The 24,323-nt window shown below is 49.1% G+C and overlaps 13 protein-coding genes across 13 annotated transcripts; 6 read left to right on the top strand and 7 right to left on the bottom strand.

Annotated features, from left to right (window-relative positions):
• Positions 1-381: 381 nt before the first annotated feature.
• On the top strand, positions 382-1,190 carry PHATRDRAFT_45305 (predicted protein). Its single transcript, XM_002179470.1, has one exon. The coding sequence runs from the start codon at positions 572-574 to the stop codon at positions 1,181-1,183; it is 612 nt and encodes a 203-aa protein (XP_002179506.1). The 5' UTR covers positions 382-571; the 3' UTR covers positions 1,184-1,190.
• Positions 1,191-1,736: 546 nt separating this feature from the next.
• PHATRDRAFT_4129 (predicted protein) lies at positions 1,737-2,675 on the bottom strand (the record flags this gene model as incomplete). The annotated part of the gene is made up of 2 exons (XM_002179254.1): positions 1,737-2,540; positions 2,640-2,675. Coding segments are annotated over 2 exons (840 nt in total), but the record flags the coding sequence as incomplete, so codon positions are not given.
• A 1,991-nt stretch (positions 2,676-4,666) lies between these two features.
• H4-1a (histone H4) lies at positions 4,667-5,072 on the top strand (the record flags this gene model as incomplete). Its single annotated transcript, XM_002179469.1, has 2 exons — positions 4,667-4,798; positions 4,893-5,072. 2 exons carry the CDS (start codon positions 4,667-4,669, stop codon positions 5,070-5,072), a joined length of 312 nt encoding a protein of 103 aa, XP_002179505.1.
• A 2,237-nt stretch (positions 5,073-7,309) lies between these two features.
• On the bottom strand, positions 7,310-7,968 carry H3-1b (histone H3). The gene has a single exon (XM_002179253.1). The coding sequence runs from the start codon at positions 7,948-7,950 to the stop codon at positions 7,540-7,542; it is 411 nt and encodes a 136-aa protein (XP_002179289.1). The 5' UTR covers positions 7,951-7,968; the 3' UTR covers positions 7,310-7,539.
• A 668-nt stretch (positions 7,969-8,636) lies between these two features.
• PHATRDRAFT_51830 (methylmalonyl-coa mutase) lies at positions 8,637-10,873 on the top strand (the record flags this gene model as incomplete). The annotated part of the gene is made up of 2 exons (XM_002179468.1): positions 8,637-9,440; positions 9,518-10,873. 2 exons carry the CDS (start codon positions 8,637-8,639, stop codon positions 10,871-10,873), a joined length of 2,160 nt encoding a protein of 719 aa, XP_002179504.1.
• A 218-nt stretch (positions 10,874-11,091) lies between these two features.
• Positions 11,092-13,028, bottom strand: PHATRDRAFT_34966 (predicted protein; the record flags this gene model as incomplete). Its single annotated transcript, XM_002179252.1, has 2 exons — positions 11,092-12,824; positions 12,848-13,028. The coding sequence occupies 2 exons, from the start codon at positions 13,026-13,028 to the stop codon at positions 11,092-11,094; spliced, it is 1,914 nt and encodes a 637-aa protein (XP_002179288.1).
• A 1,175-nt stretch (positions 13,029-14,203) lies between these two features.
• Positions 14,204-15,616, top strand: PHATRDRAFT_34965 (predicted protein; the record flags this gene model as incomplete). Its single annotated transcript, XM_002179467.1, has 1 exon — positions 14,204-15,616. One exon carries the CDS (start codon positions 14,204-14,206, stop codon positions 15,614-15,616), a length of 1,413 nt encoding a protein of 470 aa, XP_002179503.1.
• Positions 15,617-15,965: 349 nt separating this feature from the next.
• PHATRDRAFT_34964 (predicted protein) lies at positions 15,966-17,930 on the bottom strand (the record flags this gene model as incomplete). The annotated part of the gene is made up of 1 exon (XM_002179251.1): positions 15,966-17,930. The coding sequence occupies one exon, from the start codon at positions 17,928-17,930 to the stop codon at positions 15,966-15,968; it is 1,965 nt and encodes a 654-aa protein (XP_002179287.1).
• Positions 17,931-18,360: 430 nt separating this feature from the next.
• PHATRDRAFT_45297 (predicted protein) lies at positions 18,361-19,732 on the top strand. The gene has a single exon (XM_002179466.1). The coding sequence runs from the start codon at positions 18,474-18,476 to the stop codon at positions 19,638-19,640; it is 1,167 nt and encodes a 388-aa protein (XP_002179502.1). The 5' UTR covers positions 18,361-18,473; the 3' UTR covers positions 19,641-19,732.
• Positions 19,733-19,757: 25 nt separating this feature from the next.
• Positions 19,758-20,401, bottom strand: H4-1b (histone H4). The gene is made up of 2 exons (XM_002179250.1): positions 20,211-20,401; positions 19,758-20,116 (listed from the first exon to the last, which is right to left on the bottom strand). The coding sequence occupies exons 1-2, from the start codon at positions 20,340-20,342 to the stop codon at positions 19,937-19,939; spliced, it is 312 nt and encodes a 103-aa protein (XP_002179286.1). The 5' UTR covers positions 20,343-20,401; the 3' UTR covers positions 19,758-19,936.
• Positions 20,402-20,770: 369 nt separating this feature from the next.
• On the top strand, positions 20,771-21,181 carry H3-1a (histone H3; the record flags this gene model as incomplete). The annotated part of the gene is made up of 1 exon (XM_002179465.1): positions 20,771-21,181. One exon carries the CDS (start codon positions 20,771-20,773, stop codon positions 21,179-21,181), a length of 411 nt encoding a protein of 136 aa, XP_002179501.1.
• A 574-nt stretch (positions 21,182-21,755) lies between these two features.
• Positions 21,756-22,927, bottom strand: H1 (histone linker H1; the record flags this gene model as incomplete). The annotated part of the gene is made up of 3 exons (XM_002179249.1): positions 21,756-22,486; positions 22,628-22,709; positions 22,892-22,927. The coding sequence occupies 3 exons, from the start codon at positions 22,925-22,927 to the stop codon at positions 21,915-21,917; spliced, it is 690 nt and encodes a 229-aa protein (XP_002179285.1). The 3' UTR covers positions 21,756-21,914.
• A 210-nt stretch (positions 22,928-23,137) lies between these two features.
• PHATRDRAFT_45294 (predicted protein) lies at positions 23,138-24,018 on the bottom strand (the record flags this gene model as incomplete). Its single annotated transcript, XM_002179248.1, has 1 exon — positions 23,138-24,018. Exon 1 carries the CDS (start codon positions 23,969-23,971, stop codon positions 23,138-23,140), a length of 834 nt encoding a protein of 277 aa, XP_002179284.1. The 5' UTR covers positions 23,972-24,018.
• Positions 24,019-24,323: the final 305 nt, after the last annotated feature.

Below are 24,323 nucleotides of genomic sequence, written 5' to 3'. Positions count from 1 at the left end.
CATAGCAAAACTTTATCCAGCAGTCCATGGAATATGCATGTTTGGTCATTCCTGCTGATTGTGACAGTTTCACAGTCAACTCACATTAAAGTCAGATAGCTGGTGTTCCGTTCGAACGCATGGTTTGCAAGTTGCGTGTGTCGCCTGCCGTGTAACTGTTAAATATAAGCGTGGAAACATAGGTAACAGGGCAGGGCTGTTTACTGTGTGTTGCACTTTTCACGCGAAAACAGCTTGTGACTCAAGTCGCTAGAGTAGAGGGAGGAATGCCTAGCTGTAAGTATCGGTACAAAATGTTGCGTAGCTTTTTCGATACTGCGCTGGTTATTTCTGGAACAATACGGAAGGCAAGCTAGCTCCGGTTCGATATTATTCCGTCGGCAAGCGCTTTCTAACCTATTCTTAGGAAAGCGCAGAATCATTGCCAAAGACCGACAACTATACTTGATCGGACGGAATGGGCATGTAACCAGATTACGAATCGTTCTGCCCGGAACAAATTGGTAATTTGCTCTGTCGGCATCTGCTGGCTCTGGAGAATTTCAGTTTTCTCTGTCATCAAAGCCGCATCATGTCAGATAGTCGCATCACATCCCCCGACTCTGAAAACTGGGGATTGCGCGAAGCTTTCATTATAATAGGAAGCACAATGGGTCTCATGATATTTCTCTTGATACTGCGATTTTCTTTCAACATCTGTCTCGACATTTGCGTTCTCGACGAGTTGGAGCGTGCGAAAAAAGCAATAGTGGATCTCATTACGAAATTGTTCCCATGGCAGCGGCCTCGAACACAGCCACCATCAGCACAATCCCATGACGACATTGAACTTCAGGAATGCGCTTCCGACCAAGAGCGTCTCGAGGCACTTAATCAAATACTTATAAGCAAAACTTTGTCGCTCAACGACATCGAGAGACTTCGAGAACGGCATCAGCATTCCGATTGTGGTATAGCTGAAGAAGACATGTCAAGAAATGATGAAGCCATTCTTTGCTCAATTTGTTTGCATGGTATGGCAGAAGGCGATAGTGTTTTTGAAGCGAAGTGCAAGCATATTTTTCATCATGGTTGCATAGCGAGCTGGATAAGCTCTAGAGGATCAGGTTGCCCCTATTGCCGAGCCCAACTTATCAACGAAACAAACCTACACCAACTTTTCGGAAGCAGTAGGAATAGATGAATGGAGAAAATTGGACAATCGCATCTTATAGTACAGTGGCGTTATTGATAAACGACAGATTGCGCGCCCACGTATCTGGCGACCCCCCTAATCTATTATTAGAGCCGTTCTGAACACAATATTCCGATTTCATGGAGTGAAAAACCTTCAAAAGAAGTCTATAAAAGAAAGTTCTGAGAAACAAATGGATTTCAAAGAGCATTATTCAGTATTAGTGACCAAGTTATTGAAACCGAGGCTGCTGATCTTGCAAGTTGTGTGTGTGTTGCCTATAGTTTCCATCCGGAGCCGCAATGTCTGGGTCCTTGCCATCGAAGGTGAACCCGACAAACGTGCTCTCGTTTAACTCTTCCATTTCTTCTTCGTGATCTTGGCCGTTGTCTTCGGATTCAACGGGCATTCGGGTAAAGGTGTTGTCAAAGTTCGCAGTGGCTGCTTCCAGCTCGTGTGAATCCATGTGTTGAATATCACACTCATCGGCACTTTTCGGCATGGCGTCGGCCAAGTCACTGATCGAAATCAACTCATCTTTGACGGGTTCCGGTGGTGTCCAACCTTCACAAGGACGAACTGGGGCTTCAACTCGCCGAGCATAGAGGGCTTTCCAACTAATGCTCCTGAAAAATTCGTGCTCCATCGCCGTTCGGATTCCGGTGACTCCAAGCCGTCGACGGGGATTTCGATCCAACAACGCACCAACACAGTTCGCCGACTGGCCACTAAAATATGACGGAATCTCTAACGGCGCACTCTTCAACCTGCGAAAAAGCTTAGCTCGATCCGTTGTATACCACGGTGGTAGCCCAGTCATCATTTCGTACACAAGCATACCTAGGCCCCAGTAGTCCACGCCAAATCCGTGGCCTTCTTGCGACAACACTTCGGGAGCCATGTACTCGGGTGTTCCGCACATGGAGGCGGCACCTTCCCAAGGATGCTTAATGCCCGCCTTGGCCAAGCCAAAATCCCCCAGCTTCACATGCCCATCCGCGTCCAGAAGCACGTTTTCTGGTTTTAAGTCTCGATAAATGATACCACGTTTATGCAAATGCCCGATCGCTAGTAACAGTTCCGCGGCGTAAAAGCGAGCTACACGTTCCGGAAAGCGTCTAAATCTTGAAAGGTGAAAAAAGAGCTCACCACCGGGACAATAATCCAACACGAGATACAACTTGTCGTCCGTCTGAAAGGCGTAGTGCAGCTTCATGATGAAGGGATGACTCACGACAGACAGGACTTTGCGTTCGGTCCGAGTTCGTTCAATTTGACGCTTCTTCACCAGATGGGTTTTGCTAAGAATTTTCATGGCGAATAGTTGACCCCGTTCCTTGCCAATTCGCTTTTGTACTAGGACGACCTAGCAAAAATCATAAGGAAACGATTAGAAACAATCAAAACATTGATGAAGGACAAAAGATAACAAAGAAGGACGGAGACAACGACAACGCGTATGTACCTTTCCAAACGACCCTTTACCGAGAACCCGTAGCATGGGCAAGAACATTTGCATGTTGGGCTTGTTCGCATCGATTGTATCGGTCACAACGTCCGTATCCCAGTTTAAACCGTCATCGTCATCTTCAATAACGGCCGGGATTATTCCTGGTGTAGCCTCTATGGAACTAGGCTCTGGGGTCACAAAGTTCGGACCGTTCATGCGGGTCGGTGAGGTTGGAGGAGGTAGAGTCGCAGAGGGAGATGCGAGTTGCTGGGCATGCAAATCGTCTTCGGGATATGAATGGCCTGCATCCATACCGGGTCGCAGCTGGTGCAAGGGAGCTGCGGATGCGGGAAGCTTGGAGTCCTGTTCCTCCTCCTCCGAATCATCGTCTTCCTCATCGTCGTCGTCCCACTGTTTCTCCCAGTCGTTGACATTCTTGTTCGGCTGCTGCTGTTGGCGATGGTTGCCGCGGAGGGCTCCACCTAAGGAAAGGTTTCTCATGGAATTGAGTAATGCCCGGCCGCTAGAACGTCCCGTAAAAATACCTCTTTTGGAAGAGGTTTTCTCGTAGAGGACACCCACCACCGGATTGTTGGGCGCAGCGTGCTGTGGCGACTGCGCATACTCAACGGGTGGGTATTGCTGCTGTTGCTGCGCGAGGTACTGCTGTTGGTGTTGGGGAGGAGTCAATCCTTCCAGAGTTCCAACTGGTGCCCCTGATGGGTGCGGAGTTTCGTGGTAGTACGCTTCCGAATTGTTGGCGTACTGCTGATGCTGCTGGTGTGTTGCTGTGGTGGTTGCGGTTCCGGAAGGCGGCAATGCCTGCGACGCCGTGGTAAAGCTGGTTTCGGAAGCATCGTCGGGAGGGTAGAAATGTCCCCCCGAAGCAGCAGCGCGTGCCGCTTCTCGCCCTTCAAAGTCTTCTAACGTGGAGTTCCCGTGATTGTGGTTACCGTTCTGGGCATTGCCGGATCCCCGTTGAAAGACGGCTCCCATCCTTCGCGACCCGGGGCGTTTTGCGTGAGTCGCTGGTGCCGAGGCCGTGCGCTGGTGTTCCTCATAGTCTTCCGGTGTAGCTCCCGCCGGGAGTGAAGCTTCTTGCCCCATGCGACTACGAATATGTAGACGAAATTCGATTGCTGCTTCCGATTACACGGGAGAGAACAAAGTCCCCGTCAGCAAACCCTATCGACTTATCAAGATGCTGCACTCGTTTGAAGGAAGCCCTCGTCAAACTAACAGTGACTGCCAAGCAATTTCTGTGAAACCCGACCCGGTACAACAATCAAAGATTATGCACACACGAACACTAATAGTAGTCAAGTCTTCTGCAAATCCTCACTACAAGGGGAACGACTAAAGTTGGTCGTCCATCGTTAGCGTCGTCACGAACGCATCGAGCGAGGCGGAGAAAACGGGAGCTGCGGCAGCCGATGCCCTGCCGTCGGTCTCTTTCCCGGGAAACGGGTACACTCCTCCGCGCCAACAACATATTACTACTACTACCAAGAACGTCCACGGCCTTGTCGTGCGTTACGCTCTTCCAACGCGTGCGGGGTAAATAATGTCTCGGTTTGCTAAGTAGCGCACAGCTAAATAGATGACCGTTATTGTATTTAAGATCATTCAATATTGATTGCATTGTACTTTGCGTCAAACTGAAATTCCCTTGTACTAACGGTTAACCCGTCAACCCTAAGCGTTCGCCCAAAGTAGTCAACCGGGACACGCGAACCGACATTGGGCAGATCTTTCACAGACAGAAAACCATTTCCAATCCAAATAAGCATGACTATTACACACCCATTCGTAGCGCGAGGACAAACTGACAGCTCCAACAAAATGCGCCAACATCGTACATTGTAAGAAGCTTACGGAACACTATGTATGTAGAACCATACGAACAGCAACTAGTACTGGCCATCGAGCAGCGGTGACTCCCGGCTTTCGTAGCGCTGTGAAGGTTACACTCTCACAATTCGCTCTCGGCTACAACCGACAAAAGTCTTTACAGTCAATACCGAAAACAAACAACAGCCAACATGTCTGGACGTGGTAAAGGAGGCAAGGGTCTCGGAAAGGGAGGCGCCAAGCGTCATCGCAAGGTCCTTCGCGACAATATCCAGGGAATTACCAAGCCCGCTATCCGCCGTCTGGCCCGTCGTGGTGGTGTGGTACGTTTACTGCTAGAATCTGCGACTGCCGAACTTGCTCCTTTATCGAAACCCGTCGCTTACTTTTGTTTTTCTGTAACCTGCCGTTTCACAGAAACGTATCTCTGGTCTGATTTACGAAGAGACCCGTGGAGTCCTCAAGGTCTTCCTCGAGAACGTCATTCGTGATTCCGTCACCTATACCGAGCACGCCCGTCGTAAGACCGTCACCGCCATGGACGTCGTGTACGCCCTGAAGCGTCAGGGAAAGACTCTCTACGGATTCGGAGGTTAAGCTTGCGCTTGATCCTCGACTTTGTTGCTCGTCTTTAAAACCTTGGAACGATTATATACAATCACCAACTCAAAAACCGGATTTTCTAAAATCCACCCAAACAACCAAAGAAAATACTTCTCATTGCATTTATGAATCACAGCAGACCTGCGTCCTTTTAAAACTTAGATCCTGTTTTCTTATAAAAAACAGATCAAATTTTCTGGGAGTTCATTGACTCTGCCAGTCAGAATCAATCCTGCAGTAATTCTTTATTTACAGGTGAAAGTAAAAGAGAATCCCAATTTTTTGCTTGTACATTAAGGTCCTCCTTACATTACAGCTAATTTCAAAATAAGATGAAGTTGGATTCGTGTCCTTTCATGGTGATGTGATATTCTGCACTATACCAAACACCGTGAAATGTCAGCTAGAGCTTGTCATGAGGCAGTTGCTGCCAATCACTACATATAGATCCTTCACGGAGAAAAGTTGGCTTCATTCTCTGTTGCTAATCGGCTGCAAATGGAACTAGTACCTTACATTAATCCCTAGACGATGGACTGACAGTGACTTATAGTAACTTACTGTCAATGCTAGAGTTGCGACGTGCATCTGTCGTACTGCTAGAAGAAAAAAATGTCGAGACATGATATATAGGGTTCGTTCGGCTCTCACTCAGAAACGACAAATTGTTACCTAAAAAGTCAATAAAAATACAGTCATAGGAAAGGATCGCGTAGAATAACTGTAAAACGCTCCACCAACCGCTGTCCTGTTGTGCTGAGAGATTGTCTTTTGGTATCTGAAGTCAATCACAACCCAAAAAATGATTGTCGCTCAAAAGTCTTTGCGAAGGGCGTATAGGTAGTTTCCTTAAGCAGTGCTTTATAAGACTGCAAAGGCAACTGACTGTGATTCTCGCAGAGAGCAGTAACTTGCAGTAGGCTCTCCATAAGCGAACCACTTTATCTCCGCGGATTGCAATCCGATAGATAAACTCACAGCACAACCTCGGTCTTACTCTACTGCAATCGCGAAGGTACTGCCTTGTCCAAAAATATCGGTGCGCAGAAAGGATTAGGTCTGCGGATAGAGGGGTCCACGGCGGCAGTCCTCAACATGGTGACCCAAGGCAAGGCTCGCAGTAGCGATATCTGGAGAAAATTCGAAAGACCAAAAAAGTATAAGTTCCGCATAATTTGCTTGGTTGCAACCGGATTGCTTTTGGCTCTCATCTACGCCGAAAAATTGTCTTCCAATTCTCTGCAGTTTTCGAATATTGAGCTACTGGCCTTGGAATGGTCCCCGTCTGAGCAGGGCAGTTCTACCAATTGTCTATCCTCATCAATGGAAAGGGCACCATTGGAACCTCCTATTGACTGCTCCTCCCTTCTCGCTGAAGTGCAATCTAGAAAATCCCAGATTAAGGATCCAAACAAAGGCAAAAGTTATATAGTTCGTACAACCAACAATATTCCGTTCAACATTTCGTTGTTTGATCCAAAATACGATCCCGTGCGAGGCAAAATGTTGAAAACTTTTCGTTACTACGAAAGAGACCTCGATACAGCCTGGGAGCAAGTGTTACGGGCATCTCCACCAGGATCCCGCGTACTTGATGCGGGCGGCAACATAGGCTACCACACGCTTTTGTCTGCGTCTCTGGGGAAATTTCAAGTGGATTCCTTCGAGCCCAAGCTCGAAAATATTTTACGCTTTTGCGAGTCGCTCGAGCTGAATGGCTGGATCGGTGAATCATCATCACAACTACCCTCCGTCAACATCAACAACTTTGGCGTCTCTGATACAGACACTGTACTACGCTTCTACAGCAGCAACTGGAATCCAGGCGCAGGCAAATTTGTTGCCACCTCATTCGCCGAAAAAAATCCCTCTCTGAAACACCAAAACTACACCGAACTCAGAGTCCAAACACTCGATACTTTCGTCGAGCACCGTGGATGGTTCGATACCAAACCGAACATAGCAATCTTAAAAATTGACGTCGAACGCCACGAGGCCCAAGCCGTGCTGGGAGCCACCAAGTTACTCCATTCCGCTTTGGTGCAAAATATTTTTATCGAAACATCCCTGGATGAATTTGCGGAAGGAAAATGTCCAGATCGGGACGCCATCGAAACACTCGTGAATGCGGGATATGTTTTGCATAAGTACGGAGGCATGCAGGGGCCTAATACACCGTCTCTTTTACCCATGGATGAGTCCTTGGTGGACAAACTAGCCGTGCTTATACGGAAGGGTAGAAAACATGGCTATTTGAATCTATGGTGGGTACGTCCTGAGGTCAAAGTATAACCATAAAAATAATTTGACCACATAAAGCTGATACAAGTCTGCATTCCGAGATATTTGAATGATTCTTCGGTTGTGTGGGTGGATTTTAGAAAATCCGGTTTTTGGTTTGAATGCAGGGGTCATAGAGCCTCGCGGTGCATCGAGTAGTCTCTCAGAGAAACTACATCGTTTATGAGCGCTCGCCACGAATACGACGGGCAAGCTGAATGTCTTTCGGCATGATCGTCACACGCTTGGCGTGAATTGCACACAAGTTCGTGTCTTCGAACAGTCCCACGAGGTAGGCCTCAGCGGCTTCCTGCAGAGCGAGGACCGCCGATCCCTGAAAGCGAAGATCAGACTTGAAGTCCTGGGCAATCTCACGAACCAGGCGCTGGAAGGGCAACTTGCGGATGAGAAGGTCCGTGGACTTCTGGTAACGACGGATTTCACGCAGAGCGACGGTTCCAGGGCGATAACGGTGGGGCTTCTTGACTCCTCCGGTAGCCGGAGCGGACTTGCGGGCAGCCTTGGTGGCAAGCTGCTTACGCGGCGCTTTGCCTCCGGTGGATTTACGGGCGGTTTGCTTGGTTCGGGCCATTTTGACGGTTGTTATATGATGCTTTGTTTATGTCAACAATTTGCAAATTGTGGAACGGTGGCAGCCGAAACCCACGGTGATTTCACTACCAAACACTTTGAGGTAGAATTGTACATACTCACAATAGTACTGGATTCAACGTGTCCATCATTAATGTCTGTGGCGCGATTCATACCTTACTTGGGCGAGCCCGATTGTGACACAGACAAAAGGACACACTTAGCAGCGGACGAACGAACTGTACCATTTCCGGGTTTATTTGCCTTGGAGCGGATGCGAACCCAACGCTTCGGAAACGAATCAAAAAGGCGAGGGGATGGGCAGATATGTGTTGTTCACCCTAAATTCAAGGGGTCCAGGCTACCCTTCTCTCCCTTACTGCTCTGGACACGCCACTATAGGCACTCGCAACCAGGCCCAACAGAACGCTGACTGGATCAAAAGTGATTGTTATTACCATGATCCAAAAGTTATTGAAAAGAAGCGCATTTCGATTGTTCAGTGTACAGCGTTTGCTGCCACGGGCAGGAGCCTTCGTCACGGACCTTTCGTCGTCCAAGACCCGTTGGATTTCGGGCAGTACAGTGACAGATCATACCTCGTATAAAAAACCCGACAATGTTCTACGTTGGGAAAGTATTGCCGAAAAAGAGCTTTCCCGTGCGAATCATCTAACGGTTGATGAAATGAGATCCGAACGCCTGACTCCGGAAGGCATCGCGATTCAACCGGTCTATTGGGATTTGCGCGGAGACCAACCCGAAATGCCTGGGATTTTCCCTTATACGCGTGGTCCCTACGCCACTATGTACACGGCCAAGCCTTGGACAGTCCGCCAGTATGCCGGTTTCTCGACTGCCGAGGAGTCCAACGCGTTCTACAAGGCTAACTTGGCGGCTGGGCAGCAAGGCTTATCGGTTGCCTTTGACCTTCCGACTCATCGCGGATATGACAGTGACCACGATCGTGTGGTGGGTGACGTTGGCATGGCTGGTGTGCCAATCAGTACACTAAAAGATATGAACATTCTGTTTGACGAGATTGATCTCACCAAGGTCTCGGTGAGTATGACAATGAACGGTGCTGTACTACCGGTCTTGGCCTTCTACATCCAGACAGCTATCGAGCAGAACCCCGGAAAAGATCCCAAAGAAGTTTTGAAGCAACTTCGCGGTACCATTCAGAACGATGTTCTCAAAGAATTCATGGTGCGCAACACCTATATATATCCCCCTGAACCTAGCATCAATCGTGTCATCGCCGATATCATGGGTTTCACATCAATGCACATGCCGAAGTTCAACTCTATTTCGATTTCGGGGTATCATATGCAGGAGGCTGGCGCTGACGCTATTTTAGAAATGGCTTTTACGATTGCTGATGGTATTGAGTACATTCGCACCGCTGTCAATAATGCTGATCTCAAAGTAGACGAGGTCGCTCCTCGTCTTTCCTTTTTTTGGGCCGTTGGACTTAACTACTACACCGAGGTATGTTTCATAGAGAAAAAGTGAGGCCAAAAACGGTCCAGCGTTTGCTCATAAAAAGTTGCTATACCAAACCCCAGATTGCCAAAATGCGAGCAGCGCGGCGTCTATGGGCAACGCTTGTCAAAGAGAAATTCCAGCCAGAAAACGAAAAGTCCCTACTGCTACGGACTCACAGTCAAACGTCGGGATATTCACTGACTGAAGCACAACCCATGAACAACATCATCCGCACAACGATTGAGGCTATTGCTGCAGTTCAAGGAGGTACCCAGTCATTGCACACAAATTCCTACGACGAAGCCGTTGGCCTACCAACTCAACAGACTGCCCGTGTTGCTCGAAACACACAGCTAATCCTTCAAGAAGAAACCGGAATATGCGATGTTGCCGACCCGTGGGCGGGAAGTTACATGATGGAAAGCTTGACTGACGAGCTGTACGACAAGGCGCTAGCATTAGTTCAGGAGGTGGAGGAATTTGGTGGCATGACTAGGTACATTAGTAGTGGAAGTGCCAAACTGCGAATCGAAGAAAGTGCCACGCGCAAGCAGGCCCGCATTGATTCAAAACAAGAGGTCATTGTTGGCGTGAACAAGTATCGGTTAAGTGAAGAAATGGAGAAAGCTGAAGCAATCGATGTTCTGCGAATTGAAAACACAAAAGTCCGTGAAAAACAAGTCGCCCGTATTCTCGAAGTTAAAGCTTCACGGGACAAAGGAGTCGCCGAGGCAGCACTTAAACGCATCGAATTCAGTGCTCGCATGAGTGGAAGTACAAGTCGTGGCGATAATCCAGATAATCTGTTGCAGCTCTGTGTCGAGGCCGCCGCTGCTCGATGCACACTTGGCGAAATGTCGGACGCCATGGAAAGAGCTTGGGGACGCCATGTCCCGACGTCCTCTGTAGTACAGGGTGCATACAGTGCATCATTCACAACCCAAACCAAAAGCGGTGATTTCGATACAAGTGTAGCAGAATACGAGTCTATTTTGAAGCGCGTCGAGCAATTTGAAAAGAAGGAGGGCCGCCGTCCTCGCATCTTAGTTGCCAAAATGGGCCAAGATGGACATGATCGAGGCGCGAAAGTGATCGCCAGCGGTTTCTCAGACCTGGGGTTTGACGTTGACATTGGGCCGTTGTTTCAGACGCCGGAGGAAGTGGCTGTTCAAGCTCTCGACTCTGATGTCCACGTGATCGGGATATCATCACAGGCCGCTGGTCATCGAACCTTGTTGCCAGCCCTGAAAAAAGAATTGGAACAAAAAGGTGGTGAAAATATAGTTGTTGTTGCTGGAGGTGTAATTCCGCCCAACGATTATGAGTTCCTTTTGACTGAAACCAAAAGCTGTAGCGCTGTATTTGGCCCTGGAACTCGAATTCCGGACGCAGCCATCAAGACTCTTGATCTGATTGAGAAGAATCTTTTTGAGTAGACTATGTTTACGTGTGATTTGCAAATTAAGGACTCATCGGACGAAATTAGGATTTTTAAGGCATCCTTTATTTGTGTTCATGCGTCCCTTTCTATCACTCTTGGCTCTCGGAAACTCGTGAACTTTGAATTAGGCGCAGCAAGGTCTATAGAGGTCTTTCCAGACTTCTATCCGCTCTGGTTTGGGTAATACGGATAACCCGTGTTCTAACGTTATTCTCATTCGACAAAGGAAATATTTTCCAGACCCGAATTTCCGGTGGAGCTATTGGTGAAATGAAAAGTCCCAACGGATTTTCGCGCCATTGTTACTCTCCACGCATCTTCCAAAACGCTACGCTTTGTTAGCTCGTCCTGTGTATCCCTCGGCTGTAAACCAGGAAATCTATTTACTTCGACGAGCCATGCCTTTCCGCCGCAATCCACAACAAAATCGAAACCGAGTATTTTGGGCAGACCTAGCGTCCCTAAAGTTTCCATCGGAATTCTTAAGCTTTCGTTTAGGGACAGTTCTTTCCTTACCGTCTTCGCGTACAACTTCATCGTCGTTGCCACTGCGTTTTTGATCGACGTCCAAAGACAATCGTAAGAAACCTTGCCGTCTTCTTCCAGCAAGCTTTGGAGAAATATCAAATCTTCTTGCTGCATCGAGGTTTCACGACCAGAGTTAGTCATGTGCATTCGAAGATCAAGTTTCGCTGCACCCTTGTCGTAGGGAAGCGCCGCTATTTTGACGAGGCCTTGTGATGAAAGAAATATCTGCAAGGGCGTGGGTGTTGATGAATCCGCCATGAAATAGGCAACGTAAATTCGTAGCGAGAACTTGTGTCCATCCAATAACATCGGCGGATCGACCATTTTTTGCAGAATTTCATCGGGCGACAAATTCCGCATACGCTGTTGGGCTTCGCGAGCCCTCAAAATAATATTGCCGTGAGAGCCGTATCCGGCCCGTTGCTTGCAAATCCAAAGTTCGTCCGCCGAGCTTTCGTTGAGATTTCGTTGCTGCTGGTGACCATCGCGAGCAATTGTTTCCGGCCAGAATGTCTCCGTTACTTCCGGCACCAGTGTCAGAATACCATGAAGCCGCACTTTGTCGTCTAGCAAGTATAGGAATGGATCATCCAGTGCACCATTGTTAATGGAAGCCAAGTCCGCCATCGACGGCCGGACTGGAAGGCAATTGCCGGGATTCCTTTTCAGAATCCCCAAGGATACGAGCCAATGAAATAAGGGATGGGTGTGCTGTATCCCGGAGAGTACGTGCCGTTCCTTCTCGGCCAACGAATTGTCGACCGACGACAGCAGGTATTTAAGTATTCCGAGGGTCGCAGATACATCCACATCGTGGGAGCCGAATTTGTCGATGTAGCGCTCCACAAGCGACAACGCACCCTGGAAGTCGCGAACTCGCAAAGAGCACGTTACAGCACCCAAGAAAGCTTTTTTCGACGGGGGCGACCGTCGAAATTCTTGCACAGCCTCGTCGTAACGAAGCAAGCGTTGCAACGCGTGTGCCTTGCCCAATCTGACGCTTTCTTGTGCCGTGGGTTCCAGATGCTGCTGAAGATACAAGGCTTGATCGTATACCGGCAGCGCCTGATCGTCTCGGCCAATTCTCACTAGACAAGAAGCTTGGAGAGCGTAGCAAGCAGCGGCGATTGACGGAGGAATCGAAGCGTCCCTTTCCAAACAAAACACCCCTTCCCAGAGACGACACGCTTCGTATGCAGCCGTGATGTTGCCGGCCATCGAATTGGAAACATGCATCGCATGCTCAATATCGGCGAAAGGAACAACCGATGACACAGGCTGACAGGACTTAGCCGTAGAAACCCGGTGAGGTTCCACTCCAAGCGAGTTCCACGCTAAGAAGGCCACCGCCGGAATCACCAAAAACTGCAGTCTGACAAAAGCGAGAGCTAGCTCCAGCATACTGCCAAAGCGAACCCCTTTCTTGATAGAGAGCACGTACTTTGCGGGATCACGCGCTCGCCCAGCGAAGACGTTCCATCGACACCATGGCCTAGTTCAGGAAGGTCCCGCAGCCCTCCGAGGAGGGCAGATGATTGCAGACAGTGACTCCCAGCTCCTCGCAGTTGTTTCTTTCCGGACATGGCCTTTTTCTGTGTTAGAAGAAGTGACGCGGCGTTCATCTTTTGACGAGTACTGCTTAAGAAACCACTCTTTCGGTAGTGGATTCTTACTTATCATGGCGAAGCGATGGCTCATACCCCAATGAGTCACAATCAGTGAGATACGTCAGCAACAGAAGCCGATATTCATTCATTTTTGTCCGCATTGAAGTCAAATTGAGACTTAGATGACGCATGTGACCGCTATGTGTATACGTAAGCACAGGTCTGGATAGATTCCAATTGGTCCCGTTGTCCAAACGACGACACTCGGTCAATCCTCAACCGGGTTTCGCGCAGACCAGACCATGACAGAACTTCACTCGGCCAAGTATTTCACTCTCCTCACAACCTAATCTCAGGAACGAGACGGACTGACAGTGAACTACTTGCACGGTGTTGTCGTTGATACGAGAAAAAAAGCTCTCTGCGAAATCATCAACACAACGATGTTCTCCTCTTTTCGTCTTTGTTCTTGGAAGAGACTTGTGTTGTGCGCTTTTCTCGCGGGCACAGCTTTCAGTCCACAAGCGGATGCCTTTGTTCCCACCAAATTTGCGATTCATCGAGGTAAGGCAATTTCACAGAGAACTTGTACTGCAGAAGATTGTGGTTTGGCGAGCGGGATCAAGAGTCGGATGCCAACTTTTCGAATCAAGACTAAAGCGGGAGCAAAAAGGTATCCTGAAGGATTGTCCTGGAAGCAAAGAAACAACGGATCCCTTCTCGTGAGATCCATGTATTGCGAGGCCTTTTTTTCTCCCTTGCCATGGTGATCTTTTGTCTGCGACCGAGTGCGTGGTGTTCCCCTCCTCCCCGCTAGGATGTTACTGGTTCACGAGATGGATTCCAGCCAAAATTTGCCTTACATGAAATTGGGTACATATTCTACACAAGGTGTCATCGCCTAATGCCCGACCGATCTGCTTCTCCCGTCGACCGACTGACGCCAACGACTTTGCCATCGAGAGTGTTTACATTAATGATCAAAGCAATCGCGACTAACAATAAGAGCGCGACTGGACAACGCGATTGGAAAAGATCGTCCACCAGGCCTATCAAGGCAGCAAAGGGACGCTGATGACGTTTACCGTGCTTGCCGTTTTTGCAATTTGCCGAGTCTTGTTCTCACCCATCTTTCTGTCTGTCCCTCAGCTCCCGTGACGGCCCGCAATGTGCAGTCCGAGGAAGTATCAATGGCGGTGGACACCGAGCTGACGACCACCGCGGTAGCTGTCGAAGGTCTCAACAACATCATCACGGGAGGGCCTTCCCCGGATCAGCCGAATGAACGTTACAAGGCGATCAGTCTTTCTCATCTAGAAAAGGTTGCCGAAAAGCATCCACAGCTCAAACCACACTTGCGGGACATTCAGCTGTCTGGCCTCGTCTTTCCTTTCAAGGCTTCTCCCTACTACGTTGACGAATTGATTGACTGGGAGTGCGAAGATGTCAGGGAGGACCCGTTTTACAAGCTTGTCTTTCCGACCATGGATATGCTTATCGAAGAACACCGTGAGAAGCTCGAAAAGGCGCACAAAGCAGGGGACCCGGTAAAGCTGATCAAGACTGTAGCTGAGATTCGCGAAGATCTTAACCCCCACCCGGCTGGTCAAAAGGAGCTCAACGCTCCCAAAGAAGATAAGCTTACAGGTGTCCAGCACAAGTACAGTGAGACAGTTTTGGTCTTTCCTGCCGCCGCTCAAACATGCCACGCTTACTGCACTTACTGCTTCCGATGGGCGCAATTCATTGGAGACGACGAACTCCGATTTGCTCAAAAGGAGGCTACCTCGCTTTTTGAATATCTTGCCGAACACGAGGAAGTCTCGGATATACTCATGACAGGAGGAGATCCTATGATCATGAAGACCAAGTCGTTGGCGCAATACTTGGAGCCTTTGACCGACCCCAACTTTCTGCCACACATCAAGAACCTTCGGATCGGAACCCGAAGTCTTTCCTTCTGGCCCCAACGATTCACCACGGATGACGATGCCGACGAGTGCATTGAACTCTTTCGACGGGTACGTGAGCAAGGCAACCGTCACATTGCAATTATGGCTCATTTAGGACACGACCGTGAACTCTCTACGGACAAATTCCAGGATGCCGTCAATCGCATTCAGAAGGAGGCCTACGCCACCATTCGTTCACAGAGTCCCATTATGCGCGGAGTTAACGACGATGCCGAAGTATGGGCCAGAAAGTGGCGCAAAGAGGTGCAAATGGGAATCATTCCCTACTACATGTTCATGGCACGTGATACCGGTGCGCAGCAGTACTTTGATGTACCTCTGGTTCGTGCCCACAAACTTTACAGCGACGCCATTCGCAATTGTTCTGGTTTGATTCGTACGGCCCGTGGGCCCTCTATGAGCTGCACTCCCGGAAAGGTGGAAGTCACCGGCGTTGAAGAAATTATGGGACAAAAGGCCTTTGTTCTCCGGTTCTTACAGTGCCGTGACGAGGCTTGGATTGGGCGTCCCTTCTTTGCCAAGTACGACGAGAAAGCCGTCTGGTTTGACGACTTGGAGCCCCTTCCAGGGATGGAATTGCCCTGGAACGAGAAGGGCCTCCCTCGTCCTATCTGGCCCAGTTTGAATTAAAATGGATGATAATCTGCGACGACGTTTCCGCATCTATATTCATATACTTCCTGCCTCTTCCCCTCTTTTTTTCTTTCTCAATGTACCAGCCAGAGGCTCCGTGAGTGCGTCTATGACGCTACTCGCAATGCCACGCACGAGATCTATTTTTGTTGTTGCCACCGAGTTTATTCCTACACACGATACAATCTATAACGAGCACTTTATTGCACACGCTACGATCTTTCGCAATGCAAGACTCTTTAGTTTTCGTTAGTAGATTGTAAAAACATAATTACAGCAAATGCTTCGATGCGGGGTTCTCGATGGAGCGGTAGGCAAACAGGTGTACGACGCGTCGACTCGGCAACTACTTGGACTTCCTTTCTCCTTTGTTGCTAAAGCCAAGACGAGGTGTCAGAAATGATTGTCGACTGCTGAGTGGGCTATCGCTTTGCTCCTTGGATTTTTTGTTTGTAGCCATTTTGGTGACAACGTCGGCTGGTGCTGATCCTGGTGCCACTAGCCCAGCGAACCGTCGGAGCAGCCCAATTCCAAAGGCGGCTCCGATAAGTCCCATTGCAACCTTTGTCGTACTCTTGCCCATCATTCTTGCCACCGAACGAACTAACACTCGCGCAACGAAACCCATCCCTGTTAAGCCTGCCGCAATGATGGAAAGCTGTCCTAGCCGATCCAGCCGTTTTCGTGATGCTACCTGTCGAAAAGTCCAGTTTTCTTTTTGCAGCATGGTGATGATATTAGGTTGGAACAATTTCGGCATGGCTTTGCTAAAGATAGAGTCCAGGATCAGAGGCAGAATAAACGTGACGAATCCAATCTTTCCGGGACGATCGAGGTCACGGGAGATGCGCACTAGGCTTTCCGATTCGGGAGCCCGGCGTCGTGAAAACTCACGGACCGCCGCCGATATATCATGTTCCGTGGCATCGAGAATCTCGCTCATGATCTTAACATCCTCCAAGGCCGAATTGGCACCGAGTCCAAAGTACGGCTTGACAGTATGGGCGCAATCGCCGAGAAGTACACAACGGTCGCCTTGGTTAAGACGCGGACCGGCGTACCGAAAGCCCGGTAGATACGAAACAGGCTTTTGGGCAACCGCAGCGACAACCTCGTCATCCAGAAGAGCACTAAATTGTGGAAGAACGTCGTCCATTAATTGGCGGAGCTCGGTTGGACTGGTGTCCGCCTGCGCCATTGGGTCTCCTTTTTTGAGCAGCAACACCCCGCAGTATTCCCCATTTTCGTTGGCCGGTAGAGCATCGTAATTGATTCGTCCCTCTTTCGTACGAGCCGAGTAGTTTAGGTCAGGGCGCCAATCCTTGGGGATTTTCATCGGAATGGTTTTATATATACGCTGATTGTCATCAAGGTATCGCTTCACGCGAAAAGGTCGGCCAGCCCTTAGCCTTTGGAGTGGATTCATTGCACGGAATCGCTGCTGATCTTGACGTTCCATGGCATTGGCAATGGTACGAACCGTACCATCCGCAGCAATCACCAAATCTGACGCCACAAACTTGCCACCTTGGGTATCACATAGCATCTCATCCTGTTTATCTATAGCTGTTCGTACAGCCGAAGGATTCAGCCGTACGACGGTCTCGGAACATTGGACAATCTGCAGTAGGACTTGACTACCGCCACGAAATTCAAAATCTACCGGATGCACTTCGTAGCCATAATTTAAGAATATTTTTCCATCATAATTTTCCCGAATATGCTGATGCAAGACACCGACTAGTTTGTCACGAGGCAAGACTTGCGTTGCGACCTTCTTGTCTTCTTTGGTAAAGATCCGTTCCACACCTTCTTCCGAGTCTGGCGGCCAATCCTTGCGTCCGACGACCGCTACGCAGCGTTGCTCAACTTCGTCCCATACTCCAAAGGTTTGCAAGGCGTATTGTCCACGTGCTCCTAAGCCGATCAAATAAAACTTGGCCACATCGTTCCAGACGGTGTCGTCGTCTGGAGACGGCGGTTCCGCCAAACGATCGTAGAGTTGGAGGGTTCGGTCGGGGTACTTTTGTGCCAACATGATAGCTGTCAAGAGTCCAGTGGGACCTCCGCCTACCACCACAGCGTCGGTGGATGTAATTACGTCGGCGTCCGGAATCGGATTCGCACCCGTATCGAGATCCGGTGGTGCAACTGTACTCCTACGGCTACTGCTGCTCCATAAAACGTAACGATTCGTACGCCGAGACGGTAGTGCCGTTCTCCGTGGTAATTTTGTACATTGTGACGAAAAGGAATCACCCATACGAAGAGATAGAGCGAGAACGCCCACAACGAGGGCCATGGTCGTCATAGTGTTCATCGTAGTGGCGTAATTGCTCCGAGGATTTTGGGCATGGTTCCATATGCATGACTGTGAGTTGGTGACAATGAATTGCTCCGTACGAAGTTGGACGAAAAAGTCGAAAAACACGTCACGGACGTCACAGTTACTTCGTAGGAAAAGGTAAAGACTCTTGGATTCCACAAGAGGTCCAACTTTGTATGCGTTTGCTAAGGGTAAAAAAAACAGAGCTTGGAATCATCCAAATTTACTACGGAATCTTAAAAAGACAATTGACTAGTGTGCCACAATATAAAATAACGGTAACCTAACTGTAACGGTACTCCATCGTGAGTGAGTTGTTATCGAACGAATTCTCGCGTCATTCCACAGCGTTGTCGACTCTCGCAAAACGAACTTCGAAGTGGATCGTTCCAGATCCCTTCGACCAACCCAATCCTTTGATAGGCGATTTATCCGAAGCAATCGAACCAAAGTTGGGAGCACCAAGCAATATTGTTTCGTGCTAAATCAAGTTCCTGCCAACCGTAACAGTTCCCACAAACTTTCACCATGTCACGTGTCGGCTTGATACTTTCGTTCGCGGCCCTGTTCGTCGCGACGTCCGGTTTTACGACCAATCCCACGTCCTTCCGAGCACCTAGGCAAAGTCTGCTCTTGCAGCAATCGTCTTCCAGCACGATACGAGGCATGCCGGTTGCGAAAGAAGTTGCCCGGCAAAACCTGGTAGACACGGCGGAACAACTGAAACAACAGCACGGACTGCTGCTGGTGGAGCGAAGTGCCCAGGACGAACTCAAACGGGCCGCGGACAGTTTCGAAAGTCTCGCCCAGCCTCCGGCTCTCGAATCATACAAACGGGACTTCATTGGCGATTGGACACTGGTCTGCTCTACCGCCACCAATGCGGATGGCGTGGATACGACGAGACTCCCATCCTTCGCACAAGATCCGATCAAAAAGATTCGGGAGACCATTTCGGAAGCTGCCAACAAATACTTGACGGTGCAGCAACGTATCCGTTCTACCAACGATGACGACGTGATCGATCGGATTGACCATGTTTTGGAATATCAGCCACCAGCACAGTTGAAAGAGCTGCTGGACAACCTACCTCCTCAATTGAGAAGTTTGAACATCAATCCGCTGGAAGTGAGCAAAAGCAAACTAATTCTCGTGCACAAGGCGTCAATTGAATCGGAAATTCCCCTGTTCACCAAGCTTTCTTTAACAAGCATTGTTCTCAACGTAGCAGGGCAGAGTACAAGCCTCGATCCCGACGGTAAAGACGTCGCCGGTATCAACTTGCCGTTGGGCGAATTCATTAATTCGGGTGACTTTGAAACGACGTATATGGACGAGACATTGCGGATCAGTCGAGGGAAGCTAGGGCCGGTCGACCAGTTACGCGTCTTTGTTCGTACGGATCGGCAGCGGCAGATTGAAGCGCTCATGGATATTGTCGAGACTGATGTGGGCATGGGTGTCACGTCGGAAATGGACGTAGACGAAGATAAGGATCCCGAATTTACCACCAGCAATAGTCAAGACGAAGTTGTGGACGATATTGGTGAGGAGGCAAGCACGGAAGACGATGTGGATAGCAAAAGTGTTTTGAACGATACTATGGAAGAGGAAATAAAGGCGTTAGACGAGGATAAGGAGGGAGTCGACGACGACAAAGGCCCTCCCAAGGACTCAAGTGGGAAGAAATCGTAAAAGCTACAAAACCCACTGCATGTCGTAGCAACTGCCGAATCTATAGTATTTAATACATGCATCTAAGCGCAGGCAGGAGTAATCAGGAAAAATGTATACATCTAGTGATATTAGAATAGTGAAGTATTCTCAATATATTGTGACTTATTTTCCTACACACACCATCAGCATAGTTCGGCAAACTTTCTTTGGTTGTTTGGGTGGATTTTAGAAAATCCGGTTTTTGAGTTGGTGATTGTATATAATCGTTCCAAGGTTTTAAAGACGAGCCACAAAGTCGAGGATCAAGCGCAAGCTTAACCTCCGAATCCGTAAAGAGTCTTTCCCTGACGCTTTAGGGCGTACACGACGTCCATGGCGGTGACGGTCTTACGACGGGCGTGCTCGGTATAGGTGACGGAATCACGAATGACGTTCTCGAGGAAGACCTTGAGGACTCCACGGGTCTCTTCGTAAATCAGACCAGAGATACGTTTCTGTGAAACGACAGGTTCCAGAAAAACAAAAGTAAGCGATGGGTTTCGATTGGAGAGCAAGTTCGGCAGTGACAGATTCTAGCAGTAAACGTACCACACCACCACGACGGGCCAGACGGCGGATAGCGGGCTTGGTAATTCCCTGGATATTGTCGCGAAGGACCTTGCGATGACGCTTGGCGCCTCCCTTTCCGAGACCCTTGCCTCCTTTACCACGTCCAGACATGTTGGCTGTTGTTTGTTTTCGGTATTGACTGTGAGTAAGACGATTGTCGGTTGTTGCCGAGAGCGAATTGTGAGTGCTCCGTCTCGGTGGTTCACAGGCCGTAGGTTTCCTGGGATAAAATGGTTACGTAGAATATTACGTTGAAACGATGTCTGGTGGCCTGCCGGTGCAGATTTATGCTCGTTCAAACGGGTTTCTAGTACTTGTCTACAGAGATTGTCGTAGAAACCAAAGTTTGTTTGTCTCGGCGCGGCTGCTACTTATCACACACCATACCTGCGCCATACTTTCAATTCAACACACTGTGTTCATTTCTACAGAACGTACCGGTGCGATCGGCAACCGCACGCTCCTTGACTACGGCGGAAGCCACACACTTTAACCTCACAAATTTCAAGAACTCTTCTCTTGTAAAAAAAACCGTCAAAATGGCCCGAACCAAGCAAACCGCCCGTAAATCCACCGGAGGCAAAGCGCCGCGCAAGCAGCTTGCCACCAAGGCTGCCCGCAAGTCCGCTCCGGCTACCGGAGGAGTCAAGAAGCCCCACCGTTATCGCCCTGGAACCGTCGCTCTGCGTGAGATCCGTCGTTACCAGAAGTCCACGGACCTTCTCATCCGCAAGTTGCCCTTCCAGCGCCTGGTGCGTGAGATTGCCCAGGACTTCAAGTCCGATCTTCGCTTTCAGGGATCGGCGGTCCTCGCTTTGCAGGAAGCCGCTGAGGCCTACCTCGTGGGGCTGTTCGAAGACACGAACTTGTGCGCAATTCACGCCAAGCGTGTGACGATCATGCCGAAGGATATTCAGCTTGCCCGTCGTATTCGTGGCGAGCGCTCGTAAACAATGTAGTGTCTCTGAGAGACTACTCGATGCACCGCGAGGCTCTATGACCCCTGCATTCAAACCAAAAACCGGATTTTCTAAAATCCACCCACACAACCAAAGAATCATTCAAATATCTCGGAATGCAGACTTGTATCTGTTTGTGGTCAAATTCCTTTTATGGTTATACTTTGACCTCAGGACGTACCCACCATAGATTCAAATAGCCATGTTTTCTACCCTTCCGTATAAGCACGGCTAGTTTGTCCACCAAGGACTCATCCATGGGTAAAAGAGACGGTGTATCTGGCCATGGCGTGCCTCCCTACTTTTGCAGGATGTATGAATTAGTGACACACAAATGGTTGTGGGCACCACAACCATTTGTCTTTACTATCATTTCGTCAAGTATCAAGTGATGATACGATACTGTAAATTATTCATAAAACCTGTACACAATTTCAAGGTTTCTTACGATACTTAATTTTTGACTGTGTAAGCCGATAGGAAAACAACGTGTACAGGCACACTTTCCTCGTACCGGTAATAGTTATTAATAGAAAACGATTATGACCAAATAAAGAAAAAGAGATACGCAAAAAGAAGTTCACTGCTTGATTGTACAATAAGAGGATACAATTGACTGCCTTTGTGGGTTGGGTGGATTTTAGAAAATCCGGTTTTGGTTGCTATACTGACACTGGATGCGTCAGGCACAGCTAGAGTGCAAGCTCTCAGTCAAGCCAAATATTTATTTGGTTTCAGCTGGCTTGGGAGCAGCGTCCTTCTTAGAGGCTGCCTTCTTTTTGGGAGCAGCCTTCGGCTTTGTCGCCTTGGGCGCCGCCGGCTTCTTGGCGGTGGCTGCCTTTTTCTTCGGCGCGGTGGCCTTCTTTGTGGCAGTCTTCTTGGGTGCCGTAGTGGCCTTCTTGGCGGTCGGAGCCTTTTTCTTCGGCGCGGTGGTCTTTTTGGGTGCCGTGGTCTTCTTCTTCGCGGCCGTACTCTTTTTCGCGGTAGGCGCCTTCTTCTTCGGGGCGACCTTCTTGGGAGCAGCAGCTTTCTTGACCGCGGCAGCCTTCTTTTTCTTGTAGTCGGCCGAGATCTTGTACGAGTTTTTGACCTGAACAAAGTCACCAGCGGCGACTCCGCTCTTGAGACTGGACAGAAAGACAGCGTTCTGCCACTTCTTATCGGCGGGAAGTTTGGATTGCATGTACTTGCGAATCGCAATCATACTCGAACCCGTGCGGTCCTTAAGGTCCGTAATGGCTTCTTCGATACCGGCTTTGTACGACATGATGGAAACTACGATTATACGATTCTCGGCTATGAATTGGCAGATAATAGAAAGACGATCGTTAGAAAGACATGCGGAGAGGAAGGATAACCTAGATCACTAACAGAGAGAAAGGGAACGCCGATGAATCGGTGCGGAATCGCCGTCATGGTGAGGAAAGCGTCTCGTACCTGTTGAGAGAGAGATGTGTGCGCTCTGTCGGGGTCCAGCGTCCGGGCCCAGTTCGAAACACAGGGTGCGCCGGATTTCAGTCTAGTACAAAACGCTTCGTAAATGCTACATACAGAAAAGTACAGTACTGGTTCCACAAAATGGATTCCTTTTGAATGTGAGCACTACGCACGCCGGGGCGGCGTCGTCGTAGGACAGAAATCAGACGACAGCATAATTGACACTGTTTCTGGAACTGCGCAGACCGGGCTTGTCATACTCACAGTCAGACAACGTAACAACAGCTTCCCGACCGTCATAATATCGAGTCTTCAGTCTCTCCTAACTGTTAGGCAGCTTAAAGTAAACTGTAAGCCGCCCAATACCTCACAATCAACAATACTGTCATTATAAACACACTTGCACAGAGAAAATTTTATATGGATTTTGAGGCTGAATAATTGGAGCGGATTTTTTTCCAATACTCCCACTAGTTTCAGGCGGTGGAGATCCAATCCACAATGCTCGACCTAGGATTCGGACTGAAGATCAAAATAGTCAATATGTTTGCCGCTCTCGAACGAGTTTTCTGCAACCAAGCGAGCTAGCGTCTTGGCAGAAGCGTTCGGATCAATCAATGTTTTCTGAAAGTGCGGCTTTAGATTGTCATCCAGTCTGGCATCTTTGCGCAACTCGTTGGCCATGTCTGTTTCCAGAGGACCGGGTGCGTAGTTGAGAAATTTAACGTTTGTATCACCATTCAATTCTTGGGCAAAAGCTTCCTGATACGAATCGCGTGCAGCTTTCACAGCCGAATAGATTGCCATGGTCGGGAAGGGCTGTACCGCCACCAGCGACGAGATGTTGACGATCGTGGTGGTTGCGTCGTTCGTTCGCTCGTCGTCACGGATGAAACGGCCAAAACGGACCGTTGTCCAAAGGGCCGAGGTGACGTTGAAATCCACCGTTTGACGCATATCGCTCAGGGACGGACTTTCCAAACACGGACCCAATGCACCAAGGCTTCCTGCGTTGTTTACCAATACAACTCGATCGTACTTGATTTGGTCGTTCTGGATCTGCTGAAATACTGCATCGAGTTTATGATCCAGTGTATTGAGGTCGGACAGGTCGATGGAATGCAGGTCGACGCGAATGTTCAGATCGCTCTTTCTAGTATTTGCTTCGATAGCCGTGCGTGTTTCTTCCAAGCCGCTCGTGGAACGAGCAATCAATACCGCACGTATGTACCGGAGTGAGGGCCAATAGCCCGACAGGGACGGTCCGCAAAATTCGTTCGCTATCGCCCGACCGAGTCCGCGTGATGCGCCCGTGATCACGAGAAGCAAGTTGGTGACCGGCATACGTACACGCAATAACTACGGTTACGATTCCCTCTCTGATATCGTCAACAGACACCAATCGTGTGCATCGCTCTAGTCGAAGGGTCGGATGATTCCATCATTAACACTTTGTCGGGGGAGGGGTGCTCGAGTCACTGTGACTTGGTCCAACAACCGGGGGAAGGGCGAGGCTGACAGGGCCGTTCTCAAACTACGAAACTGTCAAGCCTCCTCTGGTGTCAGTCGTCACACAGAGAATCCTGCGACGGAGTTCGAAACGGGAACCCCCGGAGCGAAATAGAAAATTTGAAATCATTCTTGAAGGCCGTGATTAAGCAGTAGTTTGGTTGGATATGGTCTATATATAAATCTC

Source organism: Phaeodactylum tricornutum, chromosome 6, assembly GCF_000150955.2.
Source record: "Phaeodactylum tricornutum CCAP 1055/1 chromosome 6, whole genome shotgun sequence".
In the NCBI taxonomy this organism is placed as follows: Eukaryota; Bacillariophyta; class Bacillariophyceae; order Surirellales; family Neidiaceae; genus Phaeodactylum; species Phaeodactylum tricornutum.
Note: the sequence above shows the minus strand (reverse complement) of the source record. Positions and strands in the feature narration are given on the sequence as shown.